Source organism: Meles meles, chromosome 5 (genome assembly GCF_922984935.1).
Source record: "Meles meles chromosome 5, mMelMel3.1 paternal haplotype, whole genome shotgun sequence".
NCBI classification, from domain to species: domain Eukaryota; kingdom Metazoa; phylum Chordata; class Mammalia; order Carnivora; family Mustelidae; genus Meles; species Meles meles.
The window spans coordinates 90,193,130-90,218,012 of record NC_060070.1 but is presented as its reverse complement, the minus strand read 5'-3'; the positions used below and the strand labels follow the sequence as shown (position 1 = coordinate 90,218,012).

Sequence of the window (24,883 nt, the reverse complement as noted above, 5' to 3'; positions counted from 1 at the left end):
CACCCCCAACCGGCCCCAACTGGCCCCCACCCGGCTCAGGCTCTCGGGTTTCAGCCACTGTCCTAAAGAAAACAGCCCAGAGCCTGCAGCAGGAAATCGCTATTTGGGTTGGAAGAGGCGCCCCTTCCTGCCAAGGCCCCCAGGAGGGGAGAGGGCCAGGGAGGGGGCCTTCCTGCCCACCTGGACCAGACTTCAAGCTGGTCAGGCGCACCGTGCCCCTCCTCCCGGCCCCAGCTTTGGGGGAGACCTGAGGCGGAGCAGGGACTGCCTGGAAGCCCCCCCTGCCCCCCGCCTCCCCGCCGCGCCCCCCCCCCCCCCCCCCCCCCCCCCGTCCTGTCTGCCCTCTTCAGGGTTGAGAAGCTGAGAAGCGGCGCTCCTGTGGCCTTGTGAGCCGTGGTGCGCCACTTGGATGGGGCGGCCCTGTCAGAGTCACAGCAGCCCCACCATTAGGAATATTCCACAGACACAGCTTGCTTGTGCAGCCGTGTTGGTCAGAGAGGAATGAGGGAGGGAGCTAAGCAGGAGCTGGGTAACCGGTGGCCGCTGGTCCTTCCGTGGGACTCCAGGCCACTCTTCGCTGTGCTAAGGAGGATCCCCCAGATGAATGGTCAAGCGATAAAAACAGGGCAACATGGAGAGAATTTTGACATCTTTGTAAAAGAGAAAAAGAAGAGAAAATAGATGTATATGCTTGTGTATGCACAGGTGAGATTTTGAGGCTTTTGTACTTTGGGTGTGCAATCGCTGAACACAAGTATTTAGATCAACAGATAGATAAATGAGCACTGGGGGCCTGAGGAGAAAGGGTTTCTCTGTTGGCTTTGGTCTTGACTCTGTGACCCTGGACAGGTCCTTTCCTCTCCATGCCCTGAGTGTCCTACGAGATCCTAGAGGTTAGAGAAATCTTGGTGTTGGCAAAGTGAGGGCTGTGTACCTGTTGAGGGGGGTGGATGTAAGAGAGGCACGCGTTGGTCTGGGCAGTCCTTCTCACCCCCCCTCATTACGTCCTTCTGGTGCAACCAGACCCCCCTCCCAGCCCTGGGCTGCTCCCCCATATGGCCTTCCTTGAGAGATTCCCCATTTCATCCTCCCTTTTTCTGAGCTCCCTCCTTCCTTCCAGAATCCTTCTGGGCCACTCCAGCCTTTGTCCTGGAAGCCGTGCCCACAAATTTCTCCACCTTATGAGGCCTTCTTCAGCCCTGTTTTTTCCTCAGGATGATCCGAGTCCAACCACAGGACAGTCCTCTCACTCACCCTGGACCCCTCCTGGCTTCCTCTAGGCCCAGGGTGGGGAGGAGAGGGCTCAGTCCAGCTGGCCCTCCCCACTGTGGGAGCTCCCTCTCCCCCAGGGGAGCCCTGCAGTACTCAGGGCTGCCCTCCCCATAGACATCAAGGGTGCTAGCCACACGGCCTCCAAGGCTTCGGGGTGTCCCACCAGTTTTCTTCTTCACAGGCCCCTGACAGTCGAGAGACTGAGGCTGGGCCAAGTGAACCCCCTACTCAGGCCATACTTGCTCCCAGAGTAGCCCAGAGCAGCCCAGGAGCAAGCCCAGGCTGCAAAGGGCCAGAGCTGGCCCAGGCAGCACCCAAGCCTCTGAGCTATCACAGGGAAGGGCTTTGAGAAGCAGGAGTCAGCAAAAGATTAATTAATCAAAACCCGAACACATCTGTTGTTAATTAATTCTATGCCAAGGGTTAACTCTTCCCTCCCTGGGCTTCCCCATCGCTTTGGTATGAAGAAGGAAAAAACGGTGAGGAGTGGGTATCTCTCTTCTTACTGCCTTTGAGGGGAACATGAAGGAGGAAAGGGACCCCAGAGGGCAGGGAGGCCTCCCCCATCATTTGGGGGCTGTGTGTGTGCGTGTTGGGGGAGGGGGGAGTGTTTGCTTTTGAGACTAGGGGTTCTATGGACACTGCTCATAGGTGCTGAGATGGACAAATAACTTTATTTACAGCAACAAATAGGACAGGCCCACCCTCCATTCCCTCCCTCTCCCCTTCCAGTCTTTTCTATACTGTTCCTGTCCCTTCTGGCTTAGCCCTGCCCCCTGGAGGACTTCGGGGGTCACCATACGAGTCAGGCTCCCACGAGGGTCCGGTAAAGACACCGGGGAAGGGCGTGGGCCAGGGCTGGCTGGGATGTCTCACTTCACATTTTTGCCGAGCCTGGGCGGCGGGAGGCGGGGCCGCAGGGGCCGTGAGAGGTAGAGGAGCGCACAGCCCGCCGGCCCCGCCTCCCCCCGCCCCCGCCTCCCCCCCGCCCCCGCCTCCCCCCCGCCCCCCCTTGCTGCCCCTCACTTTCACAGTGTTCTGCGGCCCAGGCCCTGGGGCCAGGCGCGGCTCCCACCCCGGGCCGCCCCCCAGATTGTCGGCTCGGCTGCGGGTCCCGACACCGCGAGGCTGGGACGGGGCGTGGGGTGAGGGGTGCTGCGGAGGCCCCGCCCCCCTCCGCGGAACTGGCCCCGCCCCACCTCCCGCGCCGTGGAGCGAGGGCCGCTGCAGGGGCGGCGGCGGTCAGGAGGAGAAGCAGAGCCCGCAGCACTCCATGCAGATCTCCAGGCAGTCGGCGGACTCGCAGCAGGCGTCCACGATGCCGCAGTCCAGGTCGCAGGGCAGGTCGCAGTCGGCGCACTCGCCTGAGCCGCAGCAGCAGCAGCAGAGGCACGAGTCCTCGGAGCTGCAGGAGCCGCACGTGGCGCAGTCCAAGACGATGTTGCACAGCGTCAGGAACTCGCAGAACAGGCAGGACAGGATGCAGTGGACGCAGCAGTCTGTGGGCACAGGCGGGGGACAGGGCTGGTGAGACAGCCAGGGAGCGAGGGACCTAGCCGCAGAGGGCTCCCGGCCTAGTGCTTGGCTCCCCTCCCACTGCTCAGACTCATGGGGATGATGAGGGGCCCAGCTTTCCGGCTGATGACCCCCAGGTACAGAGTTACACGCACCTGCCCAGTTAGCTGCAGAGCGAGGGTCCAAACCCAGGCAGTCTGGATTGAGTCCCCGCGCTTCACCACCCTGAGTCATTCGTTTACCAAACCCACGTCCTAGCTAGCATGTCCCCTGCACTCTTCTAAGTGTTGGACATGTGGCATGAATGAAACTCATGTAAACTTGCAACAACTCCATGAGATGGGGCTACAATTAGCCCCACTCTACAGATGAAGATACTGAGGCACAAAGAAGTGGTTTCAGAATACACCTAGAATCCTACCACTCTGCTCATCTCACCCCCCCACCCCCACCCCCACTGCAACAACCGTCTCTCTGGTTGCCCCAGCCCTCACCCGTGACTATACCTCCCTGCACCTACCCCCCACGCACTAGCCCAGAGGCACCCTTGCAAAACTTCAGTCCAGTGAGTTCCTCCTGTGCTCAGAACCCTCCAGTGGCTTCCACCTCCCTGGGAGTGAGATCTGGTCTCCTCCTGCACTCTGTCCTCCTAGATCACTCTGCGGTGGCCTTCCCTGGCACCCACCCCAGCACCCTCAGCCCCTCCCCTGGCCCACCTCGCCTCTCTCCTGGAAGGACTTATCACCTGCCACCACACTACACGGCTTTTTCCACCCACTAAAATGTAAGCTCCAGAGGACAGGCATCTTTGTCCCTTGTAGTCAGCGATACAAGTCCGTGGAAGGCGCCTGACACTGAGGTGCTGAGTAAAGAGATGGTAAGTGAATGAATGCGTGAGTCGATCCTTGGGCAGCCGGCTGGGAAGTGGTAGAGCGGGGAACCGAAACCAGGCAGGTTGGCTCTGGAGCCCATGCTTTGAACCGCTCACTGGGCAGCCGGGAAGCTCAGCGGGCATCCCTCCCAGGGACTGGGCAAGCAGAGGAGCGGCCAGTTCCCCTGACCAGGTGGGTCCCTGCCACAAGGCTGCTGGCCCTATGGGGGTCTCACACTGCCATGGAGGGTCTGACTCCATTTCTGTGTGGAGGGACTGGGGTCTCGTACAGGGGACCCCTGCCTTCTACCTGCAAATAGAACAAGGCAGTTCTCTTCAAGTACAAATCTGATGAAGTCACTACCTTGTTTGAAATCCTTCCATGGCTCCCTATTGCCATCCAGATAAACTTTTTTAAGAGAGAGAGAGCGCGCAGGCATGCACCTCACGTGTGTGGGGATGAAGTAGGCTCCCCACCCAGCTCAAAGCCAGAGGCAGGGCTCAATCCTCTGACCCTAAGGTCATGACCTGAGCCAAAATTCAGGCACCGACTCAGGCACTGGCACCCCATTCCCTCTAGATGAAGTCTATGACCGGTGCAGTTTACAAAGTGCCTCCCACTCCCACAGCCCCGGCCTGCGTGGAGTCTCACCACCCCCCATTCCTCACTTAGAATTTCGTAATCTAGCCAAGCTAGCCATTTCTCACGTCTGTGCTAAGGCTCCCCAGCTAGAGTCTCCTACTCACCATTTGAGGCTGGCTCAGACACCTCCGGAGCTTTCCCAGACTCCCTTCCCCAGCTCTCTGGGCTCGTGTGGGTGTCCCCTGTGTTTGCATCATCTGCTTTCTGTGGCTTTACCACTGTATCTGTCACCCCATATGGTGATTACCTGTGTGTCTTTCTCATGTGAGCTTTGCGAGGCCAGGGACTGGGTGCCCAGCACAGAGCACAGTACCCAGCTCCCAGCAGATGCCCAGTACATTTTTAAATGAATGAACATTCCCTTCATAATTCAGACTGTTGGGCAGAATCTGTTTTGTGGGAAGGCCGATGAACATGTTACGTGCAACTGTGTACCCAGAATCCTGTTTGCAGAAGACCACGGTAGAGTCCCCCAGTATGGGCAGGAGGAACTTATACATTTTGGGGTAACGGTTAAGGTGAAGCACCACTGAGCTCCAGGCAGCCGTTCTCCATGCCGAATTAATGCCTGGTGGGGCAGGGAAGATGGCTGCCCAGAGCAGCCCGGCAGGGGACCCCCATATTGCAGGAACAATGGCTGATGTATCCGGGTTCTCTTCCTCCCCACCGCTCCACGCGGCCCTCACCACACCCCAAGGTAAGTATCCGATGCTGCATCCTTTTACTCTGCCAGGTGTTCTGCTCTCATGAAACAGGCGGTCTACGCCTTGAGGAAAATTGTGTTTCCAGAAATGGAGTGGTTTACGCTGGCTCAGCCCAGATGGTTTCATTCCTTGATACAGCAGCTCTGGGAGAGCATGGGTGGGAAGGGGCTGGGCTTGAGAAGGCAGGTATGCCTAGCTTTCCCCAGCAGGTGTAGCTGGCCAGGTTCCCTGGAAGCAGTGTTAAAACCGGTCTTCTGGGCCCCACCCAGAGGTTCAGATCCAGGAGGCCTGGTGTGGGAATGAGCCTGTGCTTCTAACCAGCGACCCATTGAAGAGGCTGCTGCTTGTCCCGGCATCAGGCTTGGAGGGGCCCAGCTCAGGAGGCCTCTCCCAGGGAGGCGGTGGGGGCGGGGTGGGGGGTGGTGTGTGTGTGTGCTTACCTTCCTGTGCCTGGAGGGGGATCTGGGAGGCAGTAGATTTGGTGCTGCCCTTGCTCTTCCTGCTGGCCTGACTGGCGAGAGATGGGTGTGTCTGCAACTTCCGGTGGGCCTTGGGGCCACCTAGGGCACCATTCCCCGCCCGCCTGGCGCTGCCCAGCTCTGAGGGGTGGCCTGAGCCATTCGCCACTAGTGGGGTGCAGCTCAAGGGGTTCCCCTGAGGCTGGCCTAGAGAGATGATGAGAAAGGTTAATGGGGGTGGGGGGTGCACGGCCTCCTAGAGCTCTGCCCCAATCCTGCCTGCTTCATTCTTAGATATGCCACAGGTCGCCTAGCTGGCCTTGTATTCTGCAGATGGGGAAACTGAGGCCCCAGAGAGCAGCACTGACTTGTCAGAGGCACAGCAGGAAATAGAGTTCCCCTCATGACCCCCAGGCCAGTGCTCATTCCAGGAGAGACAGAGATGCAAGGCAACCACAGAGGCTCAGAGTCCTGGGCCCCACCTTCTCACCCTACTTGAAATCCAGTCTCCTGCTTTTGGGATCCTGGGGTTTTGGCAAGAGTGGCGGTGGTGGTCAGGGTGAGGGGATAAGGACAGCAGTGAAGCAGTTAACTTTCACCTTGGCCCCTGCCAAGCCCCCAGCTGTTTTTGCCCTTGGTGTGCTGGGTGATTTATTGGAAACATCTGTTTGGAGATGAACGCCCTGGCCCTGGGCTCCACGGGTGCCTCAGAGCAGCCCCTCTATCTCTTCTCTTCCACCCCAGCTTCCCTGCCCTGTGCTGCCTCTGTGGGGTGGCTGGCAGAATAAGTTTCTGGAGCGACCCTGGGGGTCTGGGTGAGGGGGAGAGACCCATGGTGGGGGATCCCCGAGGCCAGGAACTCCCTGAGTCCCCATTCCAGGGTGAGGGTCCAAACTTCAGCTTCACCAGTGGGTCCAGGGAAGCTGGCCCTGGGGATCCCCCGAAAGCACCCAGTCCCTCTCCTTACCCCAGGTTTGCTCACCTGGATGACATGGTTCTGTTTGCAAGAGAGGGGGCCGTGTGCGTGTGTGTGTGTGTGTGTGTGTGTGTGTGTGTATTTGGGGGAGGGGGCTGAGAAGGTGACATGGAGAGCTGGGCCCTCCATGTCTGGGCCCCCTCAGCCGCTCAGGGCTGTCGGCTCCTGGGTGGGACGCTCTGTAAATACACAGATGTTGGGCACTTCCATCTCTTAGGCACCAGGGTGTGGGTCCCCGGCTCCCTCCAGACCAGGCCTCTGGGTTTGTATTGTAGTAGGAGGAGGTGTGGGGGGGGAGGGGGCCCTGGAGGCTGAGGAGAGGGGAAGGCGGCCTCACTGCTTCCCCTGACTGAGAGGGCTGCGCCTTCTACGGAATGGTTGTAGTGACCTCCCATCATGGAGCACTTCCTGCTTGCCAGCCCTCCTTCTAAGCGCCCCACACGCCATTCTCTCACGAAGCCTCTCAGTTTCTCCCTGGGGTGGTATCCACCTTTCACAGATGAGGAAACTGAGTCCCAGAGAAGTACAGGACCTTGCCCAAAGTCCCACAGCTGGAAAGGGTCAGACATGGGCCCAGCCAGGAGGCCAACAGCTGGGACTCAGAGCGCAGAGCGGGGCTGAGGCTAGGAGACGAATGGGGACGGAGCCGCTGCTATCATAGCCGTCCCTCATCCTAGAACTCATACCTTATACATTTGGGCTGTTGTTAGGTCCAACAGCGTGCCAAGAGCTTTCTGTGGAGTAGTTTCTTCACACATCTCGATAGGTCTACTGTCATTGGCCCCATTTCACAGGTGACAGAAAAACAGAGGCCGAGTTTCCACAGCTAGGAAGTGGAGCAGGGAGGGGATGGAGGTTGGGAGAAAGGAGCTGAGGCCCAGGTGGGGAGTCCGGAGAGGATGGGAGACGGGCTCTGGAGAAGCTCCATGCTGGGAACCTTTGGCCCTGAGGCGTGGCTGGTGCCTGCATCTGGGTAAACAGGGGTAAGGCCACGGGAAGCAGCCAGGTCTGAATCATCCTGCTCCCCTCTTGGCCCCACGGTGGGAGACCAGCCTGAGTCCTTGGCCAGCTTCCGTGCCCCCTGCCCTGATGCCTAAACATGGGCACAGTGACCAGAGGGTGGGAGTGTGTGGCGAGCTAAGGGCACTGGGAGGTTCGGGTAGACACAGAGCTTGCCTGTGGCCATGGCCGTGGGGGTGGCCGTGGGGGCTGAGTCACAGAGCAAACACTTGGGCCCACAGACACAGAGGTGTCTGTCCAGCTCCCAGCCAGGCCCCCTCCTCTGTGGCAATGGCGCTGACCTCTTTCTCTCAATTCGGCTGGTGGGTGTGTCTAGAAGAGGCTGAGGGCAGTGTGCTAGCAGGATTTAGTAACCCTGACTTCCAGGGAGTCCAACTTAGCCCCAGATGCCCTGGCCGAAGGCGGCTCCCCGCTGAGCCATGCCAGCTGAGGAGGCAGGCACAGGAAAGAGCCCTGTGCCAGGAGACCTGAGTTCCCCAGCTTTGTCCAGGCTGAGTGGTGCTGCGTGCCTTAGTTTCCTCATCTGTAAAATGGGCTTGGCACTTGCCGTCCTGCTGCCTCACTACAGGCTGGTCTGAAGAGTCTGTGAGATCATTCAGGGAAAGAAGGTTGGAAAGTGCAAATGTGTCTCTAGATTTGGTAGATCTTATTAATTTCAGACTGCTCTGGCTGCCCCCTCCCCTGCTCCTGAGGGGGATGGAGGAGAGTTCTCTCCCTCCTAGGACCTCCTTGGAGGCCTTAAGCCAAGACTGGGAATAGGCTCCTTTCTGCTCAGAGTAACCCGGGACTGCTCTCTTTCCTTTTCACCCTCAACACCCTGGAGGGTGGGGCTGCAGTGGGGTCTGGCTCCTGGCCCTCAGCACCCCCAGATCTCTTCCTCCTTTCATGTGGCCCCACGCCCTCTGCTCTTGAACCGTATTGCCTGGAGCCCGTCCACCCTCTTTGTGAACTGATGTTACACTGATCATTTTGTACATGGAGGTCTCTTTCCTAGACAAAAAGGATGGTGACCATGACCTACACCTTTCTGTTGCCCACGCTTCAAGGTTCTGGCCCAGTGCTAGGCTCCCATGGGCACCCACTGCATGTCCGCCAGCCCAAGGGATAGGATTCCCTGGCGCGACCCCTACATGTTGCCACTCCCATCCCCTGACCCCTAGGACTCACGTGTCACAGCTTCTGTGGGGACATCGAGGTCAGTACTGTCCAGGGGCTGAGGGGCCCCAGGGCCATTGCCTTGGGGCATGGGGGGTGCCGCTTCCTCCAGGGAGCCTTCCTCTAGCGCTGCCTCCACAGGGTGAGTGGATCCGGTTACTACCTCTAGCCCAGGCAGGAGGGATGGGATCTGGGCTAGAGAAAAAGCACAAGACCAAGGTATATTTTCCCAGTGCCCTCCTGTCTCCCCAGCCCTGGTCCCCTTCCCACAGCCCAGAATGCTATGAGCGCTCATTCTCTGCTTCTCTGTATCAGCTACCCAGCCCTTACCCTATCTGGCAATGGCGCCAGGCTCCAAAGTGGAAAACTCCCAAAACGCAAGGCAGGAGTGCTCAAGGGTGTGTGTGTATGATGTGTGGATATGAGTGTGTGCACGCACACACTTGTGTCTGTGTGGTTGTCAAGGACAGGGGCCGGAGGTGGGCAGTAGAAAGGGATGTGGAGAGAAGCACGGTGCAGGAGAGGACAGAGAGATGGCAGTGATGGGGGGCAGGGACAGGCATCCAGAGTTGACAGGGAGAGGGAAAGAATCAATGGGACAGTGAAAGGCAGAAGCAGAGACAGCAAGCATCAGAAGGCGGGGTTGAGCGCCGAAGGATGGAGCCCCCAGGAACCCAGGGACAGACAGCCTGGGATGTGAGGGAGACTCAGCAGAAAGTCAGTGAGGGGGAGGCAGGGAAAGATGGGGTCAGAAGCAGCGGCAACAGAGACGAGAGTGCTGTGTAGGCAAGGGTGAGACGGACAGACAGGTCAGAGAGAGGATGACAGTGGGAGAGTCAGAGACCTGGGGTGAGGAGAAGGATGGGCCTGAGGCGGACGGCCAGGCAGGAAGAGAGGCAGGGAGCCGGCCCAAGGGCTGGGAAGAGGCGGACCGCAGCCACATGTAATTACAGTGACCAGCTCGGCCCCTCTGTGCAGGGTGGGCGGAAGGCAGAAATGGAGCCACCTTCAAAACCCCAGCTCCTGAGGCAGCAGGACTAGGGCCCCCCTGGGCCCAGGGGAAGAGGAGGGGGGATGGGAGGTGAGGGAGGGAGGCAGAAAGGGGCCTGAGCTCCCATCCCTCAGTGCCACCAGGGCTGTAGGAAGGCCTGAGGGTAGGCAGGAAGGCTGAGCTCAGGGACCCGGGGCCCGGCCGGCAATTACGCGGTGTGGGGTGCAGCCCGAGCCTCTCATCAGACCCCCAGTTGTGCAGTCAGGGAGGACGAGGGCTTCGAGGGGGTGCCCCACCACATGCCATGTTGGGAGCAGGGGAGACACAGAAATGAGAGACTCAGAGAGACACAGAGACCACAAGGGCACAAGGAAAGGAGAGCCACAGGCAGACAGAGGACAGAGAAAGAAAAGAAAGGGCAGGAACCCAGAGACTAAATGTTCACCACCCGCCTGTGCACACCACACAAAATGACCGAAAGAGACACACCCAGGGCGACGGGAGATAGACAAAGACTAGTCTTGGAAATAGAAACCGACTCAGTCAGAGAACACAGGGGACTCCACACACTAGCCGTGTCTCCAAACGAAGCCCAGCCAGGACAGGAGGCAGGAGGCCCCCATCTGGGGAGCCAGTGAGGGTGAGGCAGGCAGGTCTGGGCGCTGGGAGCAGCCTGAGGGGAGGGGACCAGCCAGGGGCTCAGCTGCCCCCACCCAGGGGGGCACTGAGCAATCCTTGTTTCCTAGGGGACTCAGACAGGTAGGACAGAGACAGCAGGCCCGAGGGACGTGCTCACACCTGCCTGGGAAAACAACAGGCCATTTGGGAACACAGGAGCTAGGGCGGGAGAGGGACCCTGGGCTCCTGCAAGCTCTGGGGGATGGCAGAGTTACAGGTGGGCACCCCTCCTGGTGACCCCGGCTGCTCTGGGGAGGGAGGTGTGGGCTCCATCCAGCCGCCATCCACTCTTGGGGTCAGTTGAGAGCCCCCTCACTCCTGGGTTCATGAGACAGGAGTCAAATGGCTTTTCGAAGATCACAGGGCTGCAGCAAGGAGAGCAGGGGTGCTGAGATGACATGCAGGAGAGAGGGAGGAGCGATGCCTGCTGGGTGGTACCTCTCCCAGTCCTGAGCCTGGGCTACAGCTCAGCCAGGGCTCCTGGGGGCTAAGGGCAAGCTGGTGTGAAGATTGAGGCTCAGAGCTTGGTCCTGATTTCTAGAAAGGGAGGGGCCTGCCCAGTTCCAGCCTCTGGCCCTAGAGCCACCGGGCTGTGGCCCTGATGGGCAGTGTGGTCTCTCCTGTGTGGTGTGATGAAAAAGGCCTGAGCGAGAAGCTAGAAGGTCCAAGCCCTGGCTTTTACCAGTAGCCAGTTTGGGCAAGTTACCAGGACTCTGTGCGTGTAAAGGGTGGTGGTGGGGCGCCTGGGTGGCTCAGGTTATGATCCCAGGATCCTGGGATCGAGTCCCGCATCGGGCTCCCTGCTTAGCAGAGAGCCTGCTTCTCCCTCTTCCTCTGCCTGCTGCTCCTCCTGCTTGTGCTCGCTCTATCTCTGTGTCAAATAAATAAAATCTTAAAAAAAAAAAAGGTTGGTGGCCTTCATGCTTATCCTTCAGGGTTTCCAAGAGTAAATGAAGTATGCAGGGGCCATTCATGAACCTTCCCATCCACCAACCCTCCTTCCCTCCCTTCCTGTGCTGTTTTTTTTATTTTATTTTATTTTATTTATTTGACAGAGAGAAATCACAACCAGGCAGAGAAGCAGGCAGAGAGAGAGGAGGAAGCAGGCTCCCTGCAGAGCAGAGAGCCTGATGCGGGGCTCGATCCCAGGACCCCGGGATCATGACCTGAGCCGAAGGCAGAGGCTTTAACCCACTGAGCCACCCAGGCGCCCCCCTTCCTGTGCTGTTTGGTTTAACATTTATGAAGCAGCTATGATGTACGTTGCAATGTGTCGAGTGCTGGGTAGACTGAAATGAGGAAGAGGAGGTCACTGTCCCATGAGTTGTCTGTGGGGGGTGGAGGGGCCGTCACATACACTGAGGGGCAAGAGGCACGCTGGGCTGTGGAGACACAGACCCCGGGCACTCAAACAGCGGTGCGCATGCACGTGCATGTGCGTGTGTCTGGGAGCCTTCTTGGAGAAGGTGGTGCCCACATTGGGTCAGCAAAGAAGGGGGAAAGGACTTTTCCAGAAGAGCAGCAGGAGCCAACCCCCCAGGGTTGGTGGCTGCACGTGAGCAAGGGGAGCCGCAGCCCAGCCGTTTGGTGGTGTTGAGGCTGGGGAGCCTAGAGAACTGGGGCCTCGTGGTGGCTTCCCAGGCTCCCTCCTGAGGTCCCTGGGGTGCATGGGGATGACACCATCAGTCCTGTAGCAGAAGGAGCCAGGACTGCAGCTCTCCTGGCCCCCGGCCACGGTTGGAGAGGGATGAAGGTGAACTGAGGGCTTAAGGAGACCAGTCCCGATCTCCACCCTCCTCCCCCAGTGTCGACACTTTCTGGCAGCCTCTCCTTGTAGGTCACCTACAGGGCTGGTGACCTTGAGGCCTTGGGAACAAGGAGACAGCCCAGACCAAGTCCTGAGGAGGCCCTCCTGCTGGGAACCTGCCGTTCTAGGGTGAGCCTCGCACCTCGGGAGGGTATCAGGGAGGAAGGACAATCCAGTCCAGTCACCTTGACCTGGAAACACAGAGACACAGGTCTCTTGGAGCCAGGAGGTGACCCAGCAGATGCTGGACAGAAGAGGAACCCGTGCTGAGTGGGCAGAGACACGGAAGCAGAATGAGAAGGCATTAAGAAGTGGTGGGAAGAGCGGAGCGCTGAACGAGGGATGCTATCCAGAGGGCCCGGTGCCAAGAGACAGCGCTCCCTAGACACAGCGCAGAAGAGATGGACAACAGGTGGAGCTCTAGGCCTCAACCATCAAGAGACCCCTCATGTGACCATGAGCCCCCACCGTTCGGCCACAGAGAGGAAAACATCTCGGTGGAGAAGCTCCCAGAGGAATGTTCCAGAGGATAGAGATGCGGAGAGGGCTGGAAGGAAGCGGTGGCCAGCAAAGGCCAAGGGCTCTGCTATGCATGTGCAGTTCATGTGTGGCATAAAGGTGCCTGCCCCCGATCAGGGCCCCAACCTCCCTGGGGGTGCCATCTACCCACCCAGCCACATCCCTGCTCCGTCTGACCAGAGGGCCACATTTGTCTAATGTGCACAGGGGGTCACACACGCCGGTGGTGTCTCTGGGCTGAAGCCCCGGCCCCGCGCTTCTTTCTAGGGTCTCTCTACAAGAGGGGAATGTAAAAAGGCAGCAGTCACTTTGCCTCCATGCACTTTCTTCCCTAACATGGGATAGGTTTGGAGCCAACACCCTGAGTTCTGGAAAGATCTCCCAGGAGGGGTGGAAACGTGCTGTTTAAGTCCATAAGCCAGGAGGGCCTGGGTGGCTCAGGCGGTTAAGCTTCTGCCTTCAGCTCAGATCACAATCTCCCGGTCCTGGGATTGAGTCCCATGTTTCGTCTCGTCACGGAAGGAGGGGGGGGGGAATCCCTGCTCAGTGGGGAGTCTGCTTCTCCCTCTCTCTCTCCCTCTGCCTTTCCCCCTGTTTGTGCTCACTCTCTCACGCTCTCTCTAAAGCAAAAAAAAAATAAATAAAATCTTAAAAAAAATAAACTTAGACGCCCAAGAGGGAAGGCCAAGAGACTCACAACTTGGGCAGGAGCCCAGTAGGATCCTTCTGGCTGCCTGCTGTCCACCAACGTGAGGGGTGCTCCTGGGCCGAGGAATGGGGGGACCTCGGGGGTCCTTGGGGTGGGATGGGTTCACCCCAAGCCTGGAAAGTGCCCACAGGACCTTCGTTCTGGAGCTCCAGTCTCTAGTCGCTCAAGCCTAGACCTCTCCCTTGTCTTGTGGACAGTGGATCCAAGCTTCCCCCGGGAGTTCTGAATACCTCTGGAGAGGTCCAAGGTCTCTCTGCTCAGAGAGTAGTGACTAGAACCCAACACTCCAGTTGTTGGGACTCCAGTCTCCAGTCTCTCCTTGAGAGACTCCAGTCTCTCCTTGGCCTGGCATTCAAGGTCTCAGTCTACATCTTCAGCCTGATGAATGGGCAGGGAACCTGTGTTCTAGGCAGCCTCACCATTCCATGGCCCCAGGTCACCACTGGGCCTTCTGATCAATTCACCCATGCTTCTGTTGTTCCTCTTAACCAGAAGGTTCTAACCCTCTCCTCTCCCCTCCCCAAATCCAACCTATCCTTCAGGGTCTAGCTCCAGCTTGCCCTCTTCCTCTAGCAAACCTTCCCTTGATACTCAAGTCAACGGTCCCTCTTCGGAGTGGTCCATTGACTGAGAACTTGGCACCCACTTAGCATGCTCTTGTAACTGAGAACTTGGTAGTGAAATCCCGGCCCCTCAGCCAAATTGCAGTCCTCCCTAGCTCGATCTCTTGGGGTGGCTGCACGATTTACCCCTGCACCCACAGTGGGCACCCAGTTAAGTGTCTGTTGCTAAGGACAGAATCTTGGAACTGGAAATGTCCCAGGTCAGGGGCAGAGGAGAAAACGAGGGGGTGAGGACTAGGGGTGGCTTTTGGCTCCAAACCCCAAGGAGGCGAGAATTTGGTCTCATTGGATGCATCCTTGTGATACACCAATCACAGTCCCTGACACTGGGCTGAGGACTCAAGAGGGCCTGAGCTGGCCAGTTAGGCTGGGTTGGGTTGATTTTATTTTAGGTCTGAAGGCTCCAATTCCCCAGGAAATTCAATTTAGAACCAAGAGCAGGAATGTGACGCCTCAGTGCTGGACAGAAATCTGCTGTGGGTTAGGGAGCCAGGCTCTCCAAGGCTCGCAGGGGTGGGTGGGGAGGAGTCACTGGGGGGAGTTGAAGGTGTGGGGGCTTGGCCACCTTCCCCAATAAGAGGAGTCCTGAGTCCCCTTGTACCCTGTCTGCATCTTGGGCAGCTGAGGGCGGGGGTGACTTGCTCCCTGGCTGTCCTACCAGCCAGGCCCCCAGGGGCAGCGCTCAGCAGGGAGTGTGGGGGATTCTGGTCTGGGCTTCAGGCGTCTGTGGGGTTTTGGCTGGGTCTCCTGCGGTTTGGGCTTCCTGGGCAGCAGGGCTCATTCTCCCAAGGCGGCAGAGCCAGGCCTCCTCGAGTTATGAAAGCCACATTGTCTGGCCCAGCCCAGGCTGGGGAGGGGGCTCTCTGGGTGGCTGGAGGGTGGGAGGGGGTGCCTCAAGTTACGGCCTGGGGCCTTATCCCTCCAGGTGGCCCACCCTGCCCCAGCAAGTAGAGTCCCTCTTTTCCCTGCTGGGACTCAGAATGGGTCACTGGGGGCAGCAGATCTTGCAAGGCGGTAGTGGGGGAGAGAGCAAAGGAAAAGGATAAGCGGAGAAAGAAGGCAGAGCAAAGGGAAAGGGTGGGAGAGGAGAGGCCCAGACAGTGAGGAGGGGTGAGAGAGGCCAAAAGGGAGAGAGGTTCCCAGACACAGAGAAAGATCCTTGCCGGTCCCGCCCCAACCTCTCTTTCCAGGCTGAAGGAGTCCACTTCTTGGAGGAGCTCATCCTCCAGAAGTCTCGGTTCCAGGGGCCCCTGGAGGAGAGAATCTGAGGGCTAGCGGGGGATACTCAGCAGACACATTAGTCTGGCCAGCCATCTCCCACTTGTCCTCGCTCTGCTGTAGGAGACGCCCCACTGGGCTGGGGCTGGGTGTGCCGCAGGTAGACCTGGGGAGCCGACAACAGCTCCAACAGGCCCAGTGGGCAGATGTGCAGACGGAAGCCAGAACGGGGAAGTGACTTGTCCGAGTCCACGCAGGGAGTTAGTGTCAAAGGACCAGACCTTCTTATTCAAAGACTCAAAGAGGGAAGAAAGGGAGAGTGGGGGTGCACGAGAGGAAGGCGGAAGACTGAGACTAACCTGCTGGGACTGAAGTCCTGAAATCTGGGCCTACACTCCTGCTCTCCACCCCGCTGTTCCTGAACAAATCCCAGCTGCTCCTGACTTCTCCCTGGCACTGCCGGCCACTGGGAGCCTCAGCCTTCATGGGCACAGTCAGGAGAATAGACTGAGAGCCACAGGCCCAGAGTGCCTATCCTATACCCCTCAGGGAGTTACAAAGCCTTCCAGGGTTGGGAAGCTCCTGCAGAAATCCCAGAGGGGTTAAAGACCCTGTAAATTGGGGGTAGGGGCCTTTCACTCCGGCTCTGGGCAGTTGGTTGAAGTGAGTGAGTGTGTGTGTGTGTGTGTGTGTGTGTGTGTGTGTCTGGGCTGGAGCACACACGCCTGCAGGGTGGGAGCAGCGACAGACCAGGCCCGGGTGGGGAGGAAGAGGAGGGAGACAAGATGGCAAGGAGGGGAGGGGCCAGGTCCTGGAGCTGCTTTCAGCGAACAAAAGTTTTCGGGAAGCGCTAGGCTCTCCTTGGGTTGGGGGAAGGGAAGGAGAGAAACTCAGACACCCCAAGCCCCGTCTGAGGCCCCCATAAATATTTACACACTGGGCACAAAAGGTTGGGACACAAATCCCAGACGGACAGACACCGCGGTGTGTGTGTGTGTGTCTGGTGTTGGGAGTGGGGGTAGATGGAGCCAATTTGGCAGAGCTGCTGTCTCCATTAGGCCCTGCCCCCATCACCCCAGCCCTCCACTCTCCATGGACCTGGTCCCCGATACTCAGTCTCCTCATCCCCACCTCCACCCAAGCTCCCCAGAACCGTCTCCCCGCTTCTCAGGGAGGAGTGAGAATTAGCAAATCCCCCCATCAACTCCCCCAACTCCCATTCCCTCCCCACCCCCGGCCCAGCCCAGCTGGGCCGCCTGCCCCGCTCCCTTCCAGGCTCGTTCTCCAATCGCGGTCCTACCTGGGCCCGGGGCTGCGCTGGGGGCTCCATGGGGCGCGTCGCAATGAGGGGGGCGCTGGCCACTCACCTGGGACATCGGCCCGGGACCTGCCAAAAAGAGGGCTCAGCGGGCGGGGCCGACCTTCCCCTCGCGCGAGCAGGGGAGAGGGGGACGCGCAGGGGTGATTCGGCCGCAGACCCGCGCCTCCTCACTTTCCAGCGCGGCCACCGACCAACTTACTTGTGCACTCGAGCGCTACTGGCTCGGCCCGCCGGGATCACTGCGCTGGGGTTGCCATGCACGCCTGCGGAGGGCGCCCCACCAGAGGGGCTGCTAGGCTCCCCGCCGCTCGCCCCGCGCCCCCTCCCCTCTCACTCGCTCCTTTCTCCCATTTCGGCGCCAGCTCGCGCCGCTCGCCCCCTTCCTTCCTTCTTCTCTCTCTCCGGCCCCCTCGCTCCTCCCCCGCTCGCCTCTCCCTTCCCTCTTCCCAGGCCCACCCTCTCCCCGCCCCCTCCTCGCCTTCCCCGTCGCCCCCTCCTCCCTTTCCTTCCCCCCTCCCCCAGTCCCTTCCAGCGCCCAGCTAGGCGCTGGCTGGGCCGGACACGTCTGTCCGCGGGGACGCCGCAGCCCGAGCCCCCACAGGAAGCCGACTCCGCGCGTTTCCTCCGCGACCTCGGAGCTGGGCCCCTGTCTCCCCAAGTCTCCTCTCGGCCCAGGCCCAGCGTCCCGAGGGGCCGCCCGAGGAGCTGCGCCTTCGCCTTCTCCTGCTCTAAACTCTGCAAAAGTTTGCGGAGAATCAGGAGAATGAGAGAAAGAAACCTCTCTGACCACAGCCACCTCGAGCCAATTGTCTGAATAATTGTGGCCCCAAATCTCATAGTCCTAAAGACGGGAGTGATCAAGGCGGGCACCCTTCGCCCGCCCTGTCGGTCTCCACCCTGGGCGGGGGTCTCACAGACCTCGTGCCCACCCCGCCAGAAGCTGTTCCTCCTGGAAATCCGGTTAGTGACCATCTAGCTCCCGCGTCCGGCAGCAGCCCCGAGCATCCTTAATCCCCCCAGCCCTGCCAGCTGTGCGTGGGAATTCGTGTCAGAAGACCAACTTTGGAGGCACAGAGAGGTTCTCCGAGTTCAGCCCTTCTTTGGGCTCCAGACCGGAATCCGAGGCCTTCCAAGTTGCGGGTGCTCGGGGAAGGAGGAGAGAAGGGGTCCCTCCAGGCAGGGACAGCCCGAAGGCACATCTGGAATTGTGAGGTGGTTCCCTCCTCGGGGCCGTGGGGACAGGGAGGAGCCGCCTTCAGGCAGCCCGAGAGGCGAGGACCCTCAACGTGACCCCGGGGTCAGGTCCCCGAGAATGGGGGAGGGCTTGGAAGCCTGCGCCCCAACGGCTGGTGCTGGGCGCGCCCGTGGGATGGTCCTCAGGTGGGGCCGCCGCTGGGGTGCCAGCGTCTCGGCCACACTTGACCCGGGCCGCCTCGAAGCGGAGTCTGGGCGCCCCACCACGCGGGCCAGTGAGCAATTAGGGAGGCGGCGGCGGCGGCAGCGGCGCCGGCGCCAGGCCAGTTCCCCAAGTCCCGCCTTCCAGCCCGGGCCCGTAGCAGGGGGCTGGGACACGGGGGGGGGGCCGAGTGAGGGACTCGGGGCCTCTCCTTGGCCTCCGCCGGCCCCCACGGTCGCTACTTACGCCGCTCCAAGGCCCCTGCGGCGCCGTCGTGGCCGGGACCGCCGTGGACCCAAGGCTCTCTCCGCGCTCTCGCCACCCGCGGCCCAGGTGGCTGCAGCCGGAAGGGGGGCTCCCGGGCCAGGAGGCGGGGTCCCGCTCCCAGAGCCCGGCTGCCTGCTGCGGGGCCCGGGCCTAACGCCCCGGGAGCCAGCCCCGATCTGGTTGCTGTCTGAGAGCTCTGGAGAGCAGAGTGGACGCCCCCTTCCTGGCAAAGGCTGAGTCACCAGGACGCACCCGCGCCGGGGCTCAGAGACTGCTGCATTCTTACCGGCTTACCTGGGCCTGCGGCACGGGCCTCGCCCTCCTCCAAGGGGGCGGGGAACGTTGTCTCCAGGGCAGCTCCCCCTTCTCTTTCCGTTGTCTCTGGCATATACGGCCCCTCCCCAACCACAGACCCTAGCGATGCACCCCTTCTCAATCTTTATCCCCGCCCTTAAACTCTGGATCAGCTCAGTCCCCCATCCTTACTCTAAGTTGCCTGCTTGAGCTCAAAGTCCGAGGAATCTAGCCCAGTCCTCATTAATATGTTTGGTTTGTTGGAAATGTAAAATACGCTTTAAATTGAATACCACACACCCTTTTACAGGTCACTCACTTTGTGAAAAATCAGCAAGGTGACATTTAAGGCACACGTGCTTTTTTCGTATGCCTATTATGCTTGAATAAAAAGCTTTAAAAAATCAACATTCCAGGACAGAGCGCGGTAGGATGTGATGGCCAGGTGGTGGCCTCCACAGGACAAGGGACAACAGTTCAGTTCCAGCCCCACCGCCCTCTTGCTTCCCTGGAGAAGTCTATTCATCTCTCTGAGCCTCAGGAGGGATGAATATTGGGGCCCTGGGTGTGGAAATCAATCCTTTCACTGTTACCCAGGACCAGGACTAGGGTGAGGCAAATGGGGCACTTGCCTAGGAAGCAAAATTTAGAAGGGTGCCCGGATAAATAACACTTTAATCCAATATTTTAGTATTAAAAAACCCCAACAAATCAGCAAATTACAGCCCCACCTGCTACCTGCCCATTTTTAGAAATAAAGTTTTACTGAAACCAGGGCTGGGGTTAGAGTGAAGTCAGTGAAACAGGGTCATGCAAGTGCAGGGCTAGGTTCTGTGTTGATTTAAAATGTTCGCAATTAGTACATTGTGGATTTTTTGCATTAATTTTGATTTTTGGACATATTGCAGGAAAATATTGTTTATCTTCATTCGTGTGCACTTGAGCCAAGCGTGTCGATCACTCTAGGTCTTGTATACCACTCTTCCTGAAGCATCTGGCTAGGACTCCAGGGTAAATGAGCAGAGGTTGAACTGGCCCCTTCCACTGGCACACACCACCAGGTGGGCTCTGCTCCCCAGCCCAGGCCTAACTTTCCTGGGGCCCACTGATCAGTTCAGGGTATTAAATGCCAAGTCCTTACAGTGGCCTCTGGCCTCCCTTAGATGGGTTCTTCCTACCTTCACCCCCATCTCTCTCATTCATTCCCTTCCAAGCTCCCTGCTTCCTGGGTTTGTTTTTCTACTTGCCTCATGTGGTTGCCTCAGGGCCTTTGCTCTTGCTCTTCTTTCTGCTCAGAATGTCTTCCCCTAGATCTTCTTACGGGGCCCCTTTCTCATTTCCGCATTTCTTCTGCTTGCATCACCTTCTCAGAGAGGCCATCCCAGACCCCTCACTGTCCCCTCACACCACTAATCTCAGACCTTTGACCCTGTTTTCTATTACATTTGCTTGTTTATTGGCAGAAGGAAGCTCCAGGAGAGAGGGGACTCTGCCTTGTCTGCTGGTGTATTCCCTAGAATCCTGTTTGCTCCAGACTGTCAGTAGACAGTTCCAGTTTCACAAGAGGCCTGAGGGGATAGGGGTTAATGCAAGTCACACAGTGAGTGAGTGAGTGAGTGAATGGCAAAATTTTACTAAATCCTGTTTCCAGACTCCCAAACTAGTGCTCTTTCCAGCCTCCTAGGGCTTATCCTAATCCCCTCCCCCCGGAACCCTCCCGGGTGACAGTGACCCTGCACAGCTCTCCTTTATGGTCTTGCATACACAATGCGCTCAAGCCTGGCCTGGCTCCAGCCCATGGTGTCCACCCTTTCCCAGTGTCCAGCAGGCGTGCACGATTCTTCCTGGCTTCCTGTCTCTGGCACAGGGCCCGTCGGGAGCGGCTGGGCTGGGTTCTGCAGCTGGACCACAGCTGTGGTCTCTGCCATGCCTGGGAGAATGGGGGACAGGACATTATGGCGCAACCTCTCAGCAGAGGGCAGTGTAGAAGGGGATGTGTTTGTGTGTAGTGGGAGAGGCTGCTGGATGGGAGCTGAGAACCTCCAGCTCCCCTCCCTGACTCCTTCCCTGAGGGGCACTGTGTGGGAAATGGGGCTCTACTCTCCCCGCCCTTCCTGAAAGAAATGGCACGTGACGGAATAAGGGGAATTCATCCCCCAGGGTTGGTTCTATCCCTCTCTTCTATTCTTGGTGGTATGTCACATTCAGTAAACACGAGTTGGGCATGTTCTCTAGGTCAGCCCCCCTGCTAGACATTTCTGAATTTGTTGCTTCCTTGAAAATCCACACGGCCCAGGGGCACCTGGGTGGCTCAGTGGGTTAAAGCCTCTGCCTTCGGCTCAGGTCATGATCCCAGGGTCCTGGGATCGAGCTCCACCTCGGACTCTCTGCTCGGCAGGGAGCCTGCTTCCCTTCCTCTCTCTCTGCCTGCCTCTCTGCCTACTTGTGATTTCTGTCAAATAAATACATAAAATCTTAAAAAAAACAACAACTGAGATCAATATTCACAGTAGGAAATGTTGAGTAATACTAAATACTGATATTTCTCCCATTTCACAGATGATGAAACCAAAACACAGAGGGGTTGTGCAACTTGCTCCAGGCCCGCTGCCCTCCACAGGATGCCATCTTCCCTGGGAGAAAGGAGGTGGCTCAGGTCATCCCTGGTCCTCCACTCTGACACAGGACCTCTTCCCATTCATCCTGTGATAAGTGGTAAGTTAGTAAACTCTGGGCTGTTATTCACATATAAATGTCCTCTTGCTGTGGCCTCCAAACTCTTTTTTTTTTAAATTTTTAGTAATTCAACTTTATAGCAATTATAAATGAACCTGTTAAAATTTTCTGGACAGTGCCAGAATTTGGATTTTTTAAAAAATAGTTTTTAGAGGGGTGCCGGGGTGGCTTAGTCGTTAAGCGTCTGCCTTCGGCTCAGGTCGTGATCCCACCGTCCTGGGATTGAGTTCTGTGTCAGACTCCTTGCCCGGCAGGAAGCCTGCTTCTCCCTCTCCCACTCCCATGCTTGTGTTCCCTCTCTCACGGTCTCTTTCTCCCTGTCAAATAAATACCTAAAATCTTAAAAAAAAAAAAAAAAAAAAAAAAAGAGAGAGAGAGAGCGCGCGCCTGGGTGGCTCAATGGGTTAAGCCTCTGCCTTCAGCTCAGGTCATGATCTCAGGGTCCTGGGATCAAGGCCCGCATCGGGCTCTCTGCTCAGTGGGGAGCCTGCTTCCCCCTCTCTCTCTACCTGCCTCTCTGCCTACCTGTGACCTTTCTCTCTCTGTCAAATAAATAAAATAAAATCTTAAAAAAAAAAAAAGAATGTCATGTAGTTGGAAACATATAGTTTGTAGACTTTTCAGATTAGCTTCCTTCACGTGGTAATGTGTATGTAATGTTCTTCCGTGTCTTCATGGTTTGCTAGCTCATTTCTCTTTAGTACTGAATAATGTTCCACTTTCTGGATGTACCACAGTTTATTTTCCTCCCTCACCTCCTGAAGGACATCTTGGTTGCTTCCGTGCTTTGGTAATTACAAATAAAGACGTTATAAACCTTCATGGGCAGGTGGACATAAGTTTTCAACTCATTTGGGTAAATACCAAAGAACGTGATTGCTACATTATATTGTAAAGAAATATTTTAGTTCTGCAAGAAACTGCCAAACTGTCTTCTAAAGTGGCTGTACCATTTCGCATTCCCACCAGCAATGAATGGGAGTTCCTGTTTCTCCACATCCTCACCAGCATTTGGTGTTTTCAGTGTCTTGGATTTTCGCCATTCTAATAGGTATTGGACAGACTCATGGACCAGATGTGTACCGGTATTTCCTCACTGCTTTCACTTACACTTCCCTACTGACATAGGATGTGGAGAATCTTTTCATATGCTTGCTTGCCATCTGTAGATCTTTCTCAGTGAGGCGTCTGTTCAGATCTTTTGCCCATATTTTGATTGGGCGTTTTATTTTCTTATTATTGAGTTTAAAGAGCTCTTGGTATTTTGGATAGCAGTCCTTTATCAAACATGCCTTTTGCAAATATTTTCTCCCAGTTTATGGCTTGCTTTCTTATTCCTTTTTTTTTTTTTAAGATTTTATTTATTTGACAGAGAGAGAGACAGAGAAGGAACACAAGCAGGGGGAATGGGAGAGGGAGAAACATGCTTCCCGCTGAGCAGGGAGCCTGATGCCGGGCTCCATCCTAGGACCCCAGGATCATGACCTGAGCCGAAGGTAGACACTTAAGGACTGAGCCACCCAGGTGTCCTACCTTCTCATTCTTTAAAAGTGTCTTTGGCAGAGCAAAAGTTTTAAACTATAATGAAGTCCCGCTCATCAATGATATCTTCCTGACCCTGCCTTTGGTGTTTTATCTAGAAAGTCTTCACCAAATCCAAAGTCTTGTAGGTTTTCTTCTATGTTATTGTCTAAGAGTTTATGGTTTTGTGTTTTCATTTAGGTTTATGGTTTATTTTTAGTTCGTTTTTGTGAATTGCGTAAAGTCTATGTCTAGATTCTTTTTCTTTTCTTTCCTCTCCTTTTTTTTTTTTTTTTTTTTTTTTTGGCCTTTCCAGTCTTTCTAGCACCACTTGATGAAAAAAACCATCTTTGCTCCTTTGTCAAAAATCAAGTGACAATATTTCCGTGGGTCTATTTCTGGCTTCTCTGTTCTGTCCCATTGTTCTATTTGTTTGTGCTTTCCCCCGTACCACACTTTCTCCATCACTCTAGCGTGTGTGTGTGTGTGTGTGTGTGTTTTAGATTTTATGTATTTATCTCAGAGAGAGAAACAGAGAAAGAACACAAGCATGAGCGGGGGGAGCGGTAGAGGGAGAAGTAGGATCCCCACTGAGCAGAGAACCCAATGCAAGGTTCCATCGATCCCAGGACCCTGGGATCATCACCAGAGCTGAATACAGATGCTTAACTGACTGAGCCACCTGGGAGCCCCTTGCTCACTGTAGTTTTATAGCAAGTCTTGATGTTGATAGCATTGGTCTTCCAACTTTATTCTTTTTCAATGTGTTGGCTATTTTAGGTCTTTCGACTCTCCATAAACAAACTATTTATAATAGCTTTATTGAGATGTAATTTATATACCATACAATCTACCTCTTTAAAATGTACAGTTCAAAGACTTTTGGTATCCTACATCATTAACTGCTTTAAATTGTGATAATATATATATATAACATCAAAAATTTTCCACTTTTATTGTTAATTGTGCAATTCACTGGCACTCCTTACATGCAAAATATTATGCAAACATTACCGCTATCTATTTCCAAAGATTTTTCATGGCTCCCAGTAGAAATGCTGTCCCTCCAAGGCTATAATTCCCTGTGTTAGCTTCCCAGGGTGGCCATGACAAAGTACCAAAGACTAGGTGGCTTAAAACAATAGTGATTGGGACGTCTGGGTGGCTCAGTGGGTTAAAGCCTCTGCCTTTTGCTCAGGTCATGATCCCAGGGTCCTGGGATCGAGCCCCGCATCGGGCTCTCTGCTTGGAAGGGAGCCTGCTTCCTCCTCTCTCTCTCTCTGCCTGCCTCTCTCCCTACTTGTGATCTCTATCTGTCAAATAAATAAATAAAATCTTTTAAAAAAACCAACAGTGATTTATTGTCTCTACAGTTCTGGAGGTGCAGAGTCTGAAATCAAGGTGTCAGCAGAACCACGCTCTCTGACAGCTCAAGGCGGGACTCCTCCCTTGCCTATTTTAGCTTCTGGAGTTTGCTGGCAATCCTTGGAGTCCCTTGGCTTGGAGACATATCACTCTAGTCATGTGGCTGCCTTGTCCCTGTCTTCACATCATCCGTCCTCTGTGTCTGTGTGTCTCTGTGTCCAAAAGTCCCAGAACATCAGTCATATTGGATTAGGGCCCACTCTAATGACCTCCACCTCATTCAGTCCACACAAACCCTATTTCTCAATAAGGGGGATAACTCACATTCTGGGGTACCCAGGGATAGGGCCTCAGCACCTCATTTTGGGGTGACACAATTCAACACATAGTACTCCTCTTTCTTTGGGGGCATCTGGGTGGATCAGTTGGTTAAGTGTCTACCTTCGGCTCAGGTCATGATCCCAGAGACCTGGGATCATCCCCGAATTGGGCTCATTACTCGGCAGGAAGCCTGCTTCTCCCTCTCCCACTCCCCCTGCTCGTACTCTCTTTTTCTGTGTGTCTCTCTCTCAGATAAATAAATAAAATCTTAAAAAAAAAATACTCCCGGTTTCTTCCTCACCCCAGCCCCTGAAAGCCTTCTATGTACTCTCTGCCTCTTAAGAATTTGCTTGTTCCAGATATTTCATGTAAGTGGAATCCAAGATTGGTCTTTCTGTGTCTGGTTTATTTTACTTAGCATAATGTCAAGGTTCATCCATGTGATAACATGTGTTGGACCTTCATTCCTTTTTAGGACTAATATTCCACTGTATGGAGAGACC

At 56.3% G+C, this 24,883-nt stretch overlaps 1 protein-coding gene across 3 annotated transcripts; it reads right to left on the bottom strand.

The window, feature by feature from the left end:
• Positions 1-1,970: 1,970 nt before the first annotated feature.
• Positions 1,971-18,555, bottom strand: MDFI (MyoD family inhibitor). 3 transcript variants are annotated; one of them, XM_046006011.1, is made up of 5 exons: positions 18,438-18,555; positions 16,460-16,546; positions 8,627-8,809; positions 5,446-5,670; positions 1,971-2,771 (listed from the first exon to the last, which is right to left on the bottom strand). In XM_046006011.1, the coding sequence occupies exons 1-5, from the start codon at positions 18,529-18,531 to the stop codon at positions 2,515-2,517; spliced, it is 846 nt and encodes a 281-aa protein (XP_045861967.1). In that variant the 5' UTR covers positions 18,532-18,555; the 3' UTR covers positions 1,971-2,514. The 3 variants fall into 3 exon arrangements, with proteins under 3 accessions (XP_045861967.1, XP_045861968.1, XP_045861969.1); XM_046006012.1 differs by lacking the exon at positions 18,438-18,555 and adding an exon at positions 18,123-18,327; XM_046006013.1 differs by lacking the exon at positions 18,438-18,555 and adding an exon at positions 16,680-16,874.
• Positions 18,556-24,883: the final 6,328 nt, after the last annotated feature.